The 11,046-nt window shown below is 39.3% G+C and overlaps 1 protein-coding gene and 1 long non-coding RNA gene across 2 annotated transcripts; one reads left to right on the top strand and one right to left on the bottom strand.

Moving 5' to 3' along the window:
- Positions 1–4,408: 4,408 nt before the first annotated feature.
- Positions 4,409–7,310, bottom strand: si:ch1073-224n8.1 (zinc finger protein with KRAB and SCAN domains 3). Its single transcript, XM_014006628.1, has 3 exons — positions 7,068–7,310; positions 6,288–6,956; positions 4,409–6,174 (listed from the first exon to the last, which is right to left on the bottom strand). The coding sequence occupies exons 2-3, from the start codon at positions 6,952–6,954 to the stop codon at positions 5,213–5,215; spliced, it is 1,629 nt and encodes a 542-aa protein (XP_013862082.1). The 5' UTR covers positions 6,955–6,956; positions 7,068–7,310; the 3' UTR covers positions 4,409–5,212.
- On the top strand, positions 6,884–10,406 carry LOC106516332 (uncharacterized). Its single transcript, XR_001310089.1, has 2 exons — positions 6,884–6,971; positions 10,178–10,406. It is a non-coding gene; the product is annotated as an uncharacterized LOC106516332 (long non-coding RNA).
- Positions 10,407–11,046: the final 640 nt, after the last annotated feature.

Below are 11,046 nucleotides of genomic sequence, written 5' to 3'. Positions count from 1 at the left end.
TATGTTGTCCCTTATTTGTTAGCAGTTGCTGATACTGCCTATATGCCACGGACTGGTCCATCTCATCATATGATGACTTTAGTCTAAAACTCTGGCATGAAAGACGGCAGGAGATGTGCATTCCTTTAAGCAACAAGCTAGGTCTTTAATTTTTGCAGCCAGCCTTTAGGATCAGGCAAAAACAAGCTGCTTAGTTTAAAAAGAAATCTGATTAAAATGTGTTTAAATTTCAGTGCTGGGACTCAGTAGTTGAATTTGTGTATTTTCTGCCATTTTTTGAGTCATTGTTTCTTTCTTGCAGAAGCTCTGATCATCTCGTCTGTTTTTTTAATCTTCAGATTTTCAACATGTTTGTCTTTTCTGTTTCTCTCATTATCCTGCGGTGACCTGCAGTAACTTTAGAGTGTCTGTTTGAAGAAGGGAAGTAATTATAATGCACTAACAAATACTTAGTGACGTAGCCTAGCTTGTGTGACCTGCAGTGTTTACATTCTGCTTGTGTGTGTGTGTGTTGGCAGCTGATGACGCGCTGACGGCAAGCAGCTTGGGCCTGAATGTGAGAGTGGCTCTGTGAACTCTCTGCGGGCCTTTCTAGTCATTTCCTCAACGACTGAAATTAAACGCTCTCCCTTTTTTGTTTTTTCTTCGCAGAGGAAGTGACTCACCTCTCTCTCTGTGTTGTGTTGTCCCACTCTGACTCTGACCCCTGTGATCCTAACCCACTTGAGTGCCTTCACATTTTTTTTGATAATCCACCACGTGATCTGTCAGCACCACTGGCTTCTCCTGACCGAGAGTCACAGCTGAGCAAATCACTGTTTGATTATAGTGTGGTGTCACATTTACCGTCAGAATTGTTTGAGCCCAATTTTAGAGTTACGTGAAATGGTTGCATTCAATGCAAATAGCTGCAGCAATACTTCCAGCAGAGATATTCTTTTTCTGCTGATGTAAATGCAAAATATTAGTTAAGATAGTAAAAAGATATTARTTGTACATAACCCTTTCCACAGACCCCCACTTTTAAGGATCTGAACTATGTCTTTATGTGTATGTGTGGTACATAAGGGTCAGAAATAGCACCAAGGTTCATCGTGGTGCAGAGGGCCAAGTTAATGCCATCCAGAGTAATTTAYTGGCTGCACAGTTTGTTCTTAAAGCACTTGGCTCCAAAGACAACCAGGCTTTTATGTTATGGTTGCAGTCAAATTAATTGACTGGATTTAAGCACTTTCCAAAATGCTGTTTTTTCTTTTCTTATCTCAGTATAAACTTACAGTATGTAGCTATATATATATAGTTGATTTAGTCTGCAGAATTACAGGTTACTTAGGTTTATGACGGTAAGCCATTCTGTGGGTTTCTCAGCTGCTTGGTGCAGAGGATATTTCCTGATAAAAATAACAGATGATGCAGTAAAGACTAACTACTGCAGCTCAGTGTGTAAACAGAAAATAACAATAATGAAAGTTTAGGTTATGATCTCAGATAAAGTTCAGGTTAAAGTCTGGTTTTCGGTATTCTACCTTAATGAAATACTGATTTTAGTTTGTTTTATTAATACCAAAGTGACTGGAAAATGCATGTTTGAGCATTTATTTTTTTACTTAATTTAATATAAAACTTGATTTAAAATCAATTGTACAATGAAAATTTATGATACAATGCAACATAATTTAAAAGGCAAAAAGATAATACTACTTGTTCTCTTACTGCAGTGTTTCACCTACCATTGATGGGCAACTCGATCCCCACCAGGGTTGCCAGATAAAAACAAAAATGTGCTTTTTGCCCTCCTTTGCTGTGCATATTTTCACCAAATAGAACACACACCTYATCTTACAACACCCTCACTCAGCAGTTTGGGTCAAAATACATTAATTTTAAAGGGACTGTGCAACAGTTTACCATCTGGCAACCCTGGCCCCCACAACACCACCCCCTGGGGTTGTCTGGACCCTGAGCTGTTKGTTTTGAGTAACTTTGGCCCCTTTGGCAMTTTAGTTGAATAGCCCTGGTGTAAAAAAAAGCTGTCTTATTACTTATAGAAATTTACTGATTTACTTCCATTTCTTGTCTGCAGATTAATAAATAAGTAGGACTCTAATGATCCTTTAGGACCACCACAGGAAAAGTTGTGGTTTAGGGTAAAACATCTGAACAGCTGCAGGACAGCTGGACATAAAATGTATTTACATTTGTGTATACTGCTGTTCTCTGACAGCTCTTAAATCACTATTTTAATGGTAAAAGACAAAGGCTTACACCAAAACTCCTTTGTCCAYGTTTACCCTTCTACTAGATTTATTTAAAATGAATTAATGTGTATTTTTTATGGAATCCTGCTGACAAAGAAAACTACTGAAAACGACTAAAACAGCTAAAACCCCATTCATTTAGCGCATCAGGAACACTGAAAGAAATACAGATAAAATATCCGCAACATATTCACGTAACTTTTCTGTTATGACGGCCAAAGCCACCTGAAACAGCAGTTTGTTTGTCCGAACACAGCTGTCATTACTCAGCTTTAGGTGAAAAGTGGTGTTTAGGCTGTTTGTTTGGGCGTGACCGCAGCACAGACGCTATTATTTCACAATCAGCTGCTGCCAAAACTTTCTCCCAAAGAGGATACAAAAGTGGAAAAATAACCCTGTTACATGTCATCATTTTATCCTCTTTCCTCTTTTTAAATTTAACACCCCCCCCCCAAAAAAAAAAAAAACAGAAAAGGAGTATAAACAAGACCTTTTTTATTGTAATAATGTGTACAGAAGCTAACAGGATGACTGATGTGAATCTCACAACTAAAACAAAAATGTAACTCGTTTCATATTTTTTATTGTTTTGAGGAGTCATACTATTCTTTAACCTACATGCAGAGGTCRGACTAAAAAAACAAATAAATACAATTAGCTGGGGCAGAGACGTGTTGCGTTCAGAATATACACAACATATTTTTTCCAACACTTTGTGTCGARTACAATGATTACACCAGTAAATATAGTACTTACTTACATAGAGATTATTATATTTGTTTACAGGTTGTTACATCAAAGTTTAGTTCAAACAGCTGAGGATGACGCTCACATGGTTGCATCAGGAGGAAATAAGACTTTATATGTACTCAGAGTTCACGTTACATTTTTAGTTAAGGATGCTCATTTATTTATTTTCTACAAAAAGGTCACTGCTTAACCAAAATAAAATACTAAAACTACATTTTATATACAAAAATTGATGAAAGGCATTGTCACAAATAAATGTAAAGTTTGTTGACAGAAGTTTGGTAGAAAAGAAATACTTTCTAGTTATAACATCACAAGCCTAAAGTAAAACAGGAATGTTTAATGCAAGATGCTGCCAAGTGCTGATATCATGGTGGAGACTGTGGAACGGTAAGTTTAAATCTGATTTAAAAAAAAAAAAAACACAAAAACTAAGGTCAAGGAGTTGHTGTTACCTGATCAATTTAGTTTCAGTAAATGCAGTTTACTTGKCATCTGAAAAYACATTTCCTCAAAGGTATTTTTAATCTGAAAAGAGCTTCAYTGAGTGAGAAGTAGTGTTAGGAGCTCAGCAGTTAGGTTGACCTGAGAGCCTGCAGGAGTCATGGGCGGGGTTTGTGTGTGTGTGTGTGTGTGGGGGGGGGGGGGGGGCTCTGCCATGGGGAAGTTTGGCTTAAAGACACGTCCCAGGGGTGTTTCTGGTACCAAAATGCGTTTCTGGTCCCCACCTGTCGTTTTGCTCCTCAGCATGGCTGCCTAAAAACGCTGCAGGATTTCTCAAACATGCATGAATGAGTCAAAGCAAGGCTTTGGGCATGATTTTTTATGAGAGTTTAACATTATAATGTGATATAAAACTCAAAAAAAGTTGATTTTACATGATATTGCCCTTTTAATAAAATGAATATTGCATGTGCCAGGTCCAGAAGGTTACTGTAGGTTCGTCATGTTMCATCTGGATATTTGTGGAATTCAAAAACGCAAAAATTAAAAAAAAATATGCACTGAAAGAAAACCCAGGAAGTTGACATCATCGGCTATTAAAAAAAGCATTTTAGGGCTGCAAGCTAACAATTATTTTAGTAAATCGATTAATCTATCGATTATTCTGATGATTAATCGAGTAATCAGATATAAAAAAATCGTCATGTTTTGCAGTAATTATTTAAGCTTATTTTATGAGAMATACAATTATTTAATATTGTGAAGATCTACATCTGATGACCCTGCTGCAATCAAAGTAAAATTACAATACCAGTTGTATTAATTAATGCATTTTAAACTCCATTTGTTTGTATTTATCTGAGGTTTGAGGAGGCATTAATTAAAAATACTCTGTCACTRAATCAGTTTTAATCATCACTGAAAAATCTAATAAATGCTGTAAATTTATTGTTATGGATTGGAAAACTGAATGTCTTTTTTTTTTTTTTACTTAACTGTTAGCGGAAGTGCTAACATCGTAGCATTGTGTAACACAAATAACATTCCGGGAGGACGAAAGTGCGCCGATTATAACAGTCTGTATTTTTTACGAAGCTTCGAGGCAGATAAATTTGCCTTGAGGATTTTTTGTAATCGAATTACTCAAATTATTCGAGGAATCGTTTCAGCCCTGAAGCATTTAGGATCTTTAGGATTTTTTTACAAGGGCAGAACAAGCTGGACAATTAAAACTATGCATGTTTTTAATTCCATATCTTTTCAAATACTGTGTAGTTTATAGAAATATGTCTAAATAAACCTACAAACATAGAATTATGTTTTTTAAGAGTAAAAATAAGAAAATTGTTCATCTGGTTTCTCTTCGTGAAGCATGAGCCAGCATGACGTCTCCGTCTCTGCAGTGTGTAACCAGAAACAGGAAGTCGGTTTTGTCCAAAATCCACTTCAGGAACAGTCAAACAGCAGCTGAGGCTTAGGTTTATTTGAGAGGGCACTTGAGTGCTACTAATTTCAACAATTTGTTGTTTGTCTTTTGAAAAATTGGCCAAACAGCTACGTCCTGTGCAAAAAACCACCAGAGTGCAGCAGCTGCATTATAAACAAGCAGAGGTCATTTTTAAATGTAAAACAGAGTTCAGATGGTGAACTAGACATGACATAATGGAACGATGATGAAGTGGATGCTGTTAAAGACCATGAAGAACACATTTCATCAGAGTTTCATACAAAAGTAACAGCTTCCATTTGTAAACAGGTGCTTACACACAGTCCACAGTGGAGCCGTCGTCCTCCTCGGCCCCCCACTCTCCAAACCTCATCTGAGGAGAGGGAGCTGCAGGGTGGAGGTTGTTAATGTCGTCCGGGTCTGTGTCGTCAGTGGGGCCTATCCCCATGTGGCCGCCCTCCTCGCGGTGCGTGCGCACGTGTTTCCGCAGCGCCGCGGGCTCCTTGAAGGTGCGGTTGCAGAAGGGACAGCAGCACGGCCGCTCCCCCGTGTGGATGAGCTGGTGGTGCTTGAGGTGCTGCAGGCGGCTCAGGCGCTTCCCGCAGATGGCGCACACGTAGGGCTTCTCGCCGGTGTGCGTGCGGCGGTGCTTGCGCAGGCCGTCCAGGTGGCGGAAGCAGTTCCCGCACTCGGAGCAGGAGTAYGGCTTCTCGCCCGTGTGGATGCGCAGGTGCGTTTTGAGCGCCCCAGACTCGCGGAAGCGGCGCCCGCAGACGCCGCACGGGTAGGGCTTCTCCCCCGTGTGGATCCGGATGTGCTTCTTCAGGCTGGAGATCAGACGGAAAGTCTTCCCGCACTCTAAGCAGTGGTGGGGGCGATCTGCCGATGGTTCCCCTGCCGGGTCAGGAGCAGAAGGCCCCGCAGAGTCCTCTGCTCTGCCTGGTGAGACACCGTCTCCTCTGACCGCTCCTGAAGACCTGAGCAAAGGTTTCTGTCCATCGAGTCCGCCCTGCTGCAAGGCGCTGCCACATTCACGTACCGGTCTCTGGTGGYGCAGTGAGTGAGCGAAAGAGCGCTGGGAGCCTCCTTCATTTCCCACTTGACCGTAACCAATGTCCCCGACGGTAAGGGACGACCCCTCTCCATCTACAGCTTGGCTGTCAGGATGCAAACCAGAGTCCTCCCTGCCGGGCTGAGCAGAGCCAGAGGACAGTCCCTGCTCCTCTTTAATCTCAAACCTGGGTGYTCCTCCTGGTCCCTGTGGCTGCCGGTCATCTTCAAGAAAACAAACACAGATGGTAAGCAGAGGCAGTACTCTAGTAAAATACTATAATCGTCAGGTTATCTAATGTGTAGTGTTTTTTTTTTTTTTTTTTTTGTATGTTTACCTGGTCTGCTGGAATCTGAGCACATATGAGATGAGCTGGATCCAAACGAGTCCAGAGCGTGGTTAGTCACAGAGCCATCYGGCTGGATGGAAAGCTGACACATTTTGTAATCCTCTCTTGGTTCAAACCCATGAATAGATTCCTCCACAGAGCCACCGAGACCCAAGTCCACCCCRGCTCTGTTCACATTCCTGGGGTTCTGGTGGTCCCGCTCCAAGCCAGCAGTCATCGAAGCCATGGAGGACAGTGAAGGTTCAAACACAGACTGGCTGATCGACTGGGGCCCAGAGTAGGACACCTGCAGCTGGTCTATGAGCTTCTGGGCGCTGCACAGACACTCCTGCAGRGTCTTCAGCTCCCTCTCTGACACCTCCAGCCGCACTTTGAGCCTCTGGTTCTCCTGCTCCTTGTGCAGCAGCTCCTGCTGGGTCTCGTTCAGCACCAGAACCACCTCTCCAAGCAGSGTGTCCACAGCAGCGGACATGGCGGTCTGAATGGTCGGAGCCAGGCGGGATTTAAGCGACGTCACGGTCATGYTGCCCTGCTGGGCTTTGCGGTCATAGCAGGACTCGATCCTGTCGGGATGGTTGATGATACTTTGTTTACGGTTGTGAGCCGGAGAGGAATCCATGCTAGCTGCTGTGTAGCCTGTCCTCCTGGAAGCCATTGCTTAAGATTCAGACGGTATATTAAAGTTTAATATGTTACTTTAAACTGCGCTGGTTTCGTTGCTGTGATGTTTCAGTACGTTTAGTTACATCTGCTTCATTAGCAGTTTACCTGACGCTGCTGCAGATAGTGCAGCCTCCGCCCGCTAACATTAGCCTGATGATGTTTTAAACATGAATGAGCCGCTCGGAGGCGTTCAGCTAAAAACAAAGAAGCTCTAATGAAAAAATAGAAAAAAAAGCCTTTGACAGCGCTGATTAAACTCCTATTTTCTTACTAAAAGACTTCGATAACACGGCCCAGAGCCGAGACTCACCCATCTCCAGAGCTGCAGTTTATACGCAGAGGCCTGTCGCGTTCATATGACGTCACAACAGGTTTAAATACTACCCTTGTAAGACTTGAAGGTACAGTCATCTTTCTAAAATATTTTACCATCCAGTTGCTACATACAGGTGTTTTTTTTAGTTCGGTAGATATGTTAAATGATATTTAATAAATCGTACTTTGAATGAGCTATAATGATTTACCCACCCATGTAAAAACCTTTATTATTGAACTTTTACTTTCCCCTAAGCATTCTTAGGAATTTAGGATTTTCCAAATACAAATGTTTCCTCAATGCTTTTTTTTTTTCAAATATAATGTGTTTTTTTTCACCATTTTATGATGCTGAAATTAATAAAAAAAAAAGAAACAAAATTATTAAAGCTAAAAGAAAGTGGACACTAAAATAAGCAAAATGATAGCTAAAAGTTAATAGTAGGCAAAAATAAATGTAGCAAAAGAGTAACTAAAAATAGCTAAATGGAAGCTAAAATAGAAAAGGGGTAGCTAAAAGAATCAGATCAGCATTTCCACCATAAAAGAATCAGAATAGATAAGAGTATAAAAAGGCAAGCTAAAAACTATAAGTAGCTAAAGAAGGCAAAAATTAGAGCTTAGGCAAATATCAAAGAGAACAATATTTTGGATTTGAAATAAACAAAAAAATGTTGATAATTATGATGATAATAATGTGAGATTTTGCTAAATTATATACATAAAAACTTTTAAACAACTTTGTACACTTTAATAATGATAATACTACTTGGATGTAACTTACATCAAACTGTTTCACCAGCAAAAACTAGAGGAACTGGCCGGGGAACTGTTTATTAGGCTGATGACTGGGTTTTTTCCTGAGTGCATTTACAGAAGATGACCACTAAGTGGCAGTGTATAAAAAGACTTAATGAGGTTCTCTGAAGTTGTATATTAATTTATGTAAAAAGAAATAATATTACGCACAGTTCAATGTAATATTATGGGATGTTCTTCTCAAATGTGTTGTAAGTGACTCTCAGTCACTACCACACCAAAACTTTGTTAAATTTCTGTAAAACTGACTTAATTAAAGGCTTTTTTTTTTGTTTTTGTTTGTTAATTTAGATTGGCTGCATCTTGAATTGAGCTGGCTCTAAAAKTGAATCTAAGAAGAGGTGTATTTAATTATTATCAGGCTAATTAAAATCTGCCCAGTAGTTTATGAGATAATTTATGAACAGAGTTAACTCTAATTAGTTAATGACCCAGCTTTTAAACAAAGATCTTGTGCAATAGGATCAGTCTCAGCTACTACCACGCTAAACTGTCTCTTCATAGCTATAAAAATGATTTMATTATAGCTGTTTTTAATGTTTTTGACTTTCCATTAATTAATTAATTGAGCTGGCTTGGCTCCAAAACTTAATCAGTTGCAGACAAGCACCTAGAGTGTTTTATTTCTGAGTTTAATTAAAAGTTGTCTAGTGGTTTGTGAGATATTTTGCTAACAGACATACATCAAACACAGGCAGTAAAACGTTTCTTTCCAGCTGCAAGCGATAAATAGTGACTTGTGTCTTGACAGTCAATGTTCAGGGTGGAATCTACTCCAAAAGTAGCAGATTGCAGGAATAGAAATGCTGAAGCGCACTCAGGACATTGACCCCCTGCTTCTTCAGACATGTGGAGATCATGAACGGCTCATCTCACATCCAAACCCAGCAGCAGGTCTGACTTCGCACACAGGATGTCACTGCCTGCTTTAATGCAGGACGTTGGCCAAGCAGATCTTCAACCCTGCCATAATTCGCAGATGATCTGCTCTTTGTCAGAGCAGCGTAGGAGAGGAAATGTTTCCCACACTGAGACAGAAAACATGTTCACGGTTTACACAGAGCTCTTCATAACTGTGATAAAAGATCTATTTTTTTTTTTATTTTGCTCGTGGAGTTTGTGTTGTGAATGACTCTGAGCCACTACGTCAAATTTGAGCCCAGTATAAATAAAATAAGTTAAAGCCTTTATTTTCCTTATCAGCTGTATSGGTCACCTCGAAATAGAACCAGCTCTAAAAGTTAATCAGTTATGAAAGCAGAGTCAGTAGTTACACCTGAACATTTTTTCCCTTATTTAGGCAGACTAGGTCAGTCTGCATCAAAAGTTACCCTTGTCTTTCCCCTTGACCATTAATTAAAAAAAATCCTTTAATTTAACCATTTGAAGGGGAGGACAGTGACTATTCCACCAATAAACAACAGGGATATACAGTATATTTTTGGCAGACATGAAGTTTTTCTGCTCCTACTGTTACAGGTTCTGTATTAAGCATTTGGACTGCCTCCATTTCCCAAAACAAAAATAATTTATTCCTCACGGGGTCGTTCCCGATGCAGAAAACAGTCTTGGTGAAGCCGCTGAGGGAAAATCTGATGTGATTTTTCTGTGGCACACAGGGTCTGCACGTCATATTGTTTCACAACGTTCCACCACTAACATCTGCTCCGATGTGTGTCACTTCCACAGAAATATCTCTCCRTATTTGACTGAACTTCTGTTTTTAAACTGAAAGTTGCACTATAATTGTAAGGTTTAGACATCTGGGCCCAGTGGTGGTTTTATTGTGGGTGAGTCACACAAAAAGGACCGATTCAGCAACAGTGTTTAAACGTATTCRACCAAATGAACACAGACCATGTTACAGAATATACACACACACCCACACACATCCTGGATTCACACATACRCGCCGATACACTATTATATTATAATTATGAAATATAGGAAAAAATATGTCAAAACCCTGTTTCTGCTGCAAGATGAAAGATGTGATTTAATTTGTTTTGTACAGATCTGGTATTATAAATCTCTTGAGTGTATTTTCACTGAGCTTKCTTTGTCATTTCTTCATGTGGAAGAAACCATCCAGATGTTAGACGTCCCCGGAGGCTGAGCTGTATGGAGCTAGTAGTAAACAGCTGGATTTAAAGTGGCAGTGAGTGACTTTTAGTTTTCATTAAAGTCATTTTATAGTTTTAAAGGAATTAAAGAGCTGCTTTTAAAACTGAAACATGGACAAAATGTGCAATTTATTACATGAAAATCACACCATCTTTGATGAGTAATTAAAACTGGGCATCTGCTTTTCATCTGTACTTTACATTTGGAATAAAGCGAGAGACAGCAGGCGCAAATCGGCCCTGCTGGATAAAGCTGAGCAGAATATCAGGCTCATTCCTGTCCTGTAAACTAGGCTTAAGTTAATGCTGAGTCAGCATGAAACAGTCATTTTCCTCTTTATTCTTCYGTAAGTTTTTTGAATTAGAATATACTTCAGGGAACTTTGACCTTTTTCAACTATTTATATCTCAAAATATTCTTCTTATTCAGGCCATTACAGCTGTAACGTCTGCTTTTTGTACCTTTTAAACATTTTCCTCTTATTATTATTTATTATTATTATTATTATTATTATTATTATTATTAACTGTTCCTTTTCTAATAAAAAGGCATTGAGAACCTCAAATTGTTGTTTTTTTGTTTGTTTTCAAAGCTATTTCAACGCTTTTAATTTTCAGCTTTTAGCTACTTTTTTATTTCAGCTAATGTTTGTTTTAACTTTTATGTACTTTCTTGCTGATTTCAGCTTTTAGCTAGTTCATTTAATCTTTTAGCTACCGTTTTTCTCATTCACTTCAGCTGCTGTTCCCAGTTTTTGTTTTTTATTGCTCTGCTTATTTTAAAAATTTCTTAGCTACAATTTTATTCCTTTTAACTTGTACCTACT

This window comes from Austrofundulus limnaeus, unplaced genomic scaffold, assembly GCF_001266775.1.
Source record: "Austrofundulus limnaeus strain Quisiro unplaced genomic scaffold, Austrofundulus_limnaeus-1.0 Scaffold37, whole genome shotgun sequence".
Lineage (NCBI taxonomy): Eukaryota > Metazoa > Chordata > Actinopteri > Cyprinodontiformes > Rivulidae > Austrofundulus > Austrofundulus limnaeus.
Note: the sequence above shows the minus strand (reverse complement) of the source record. Positions and strands in the feature narration are given on the sequence as shown.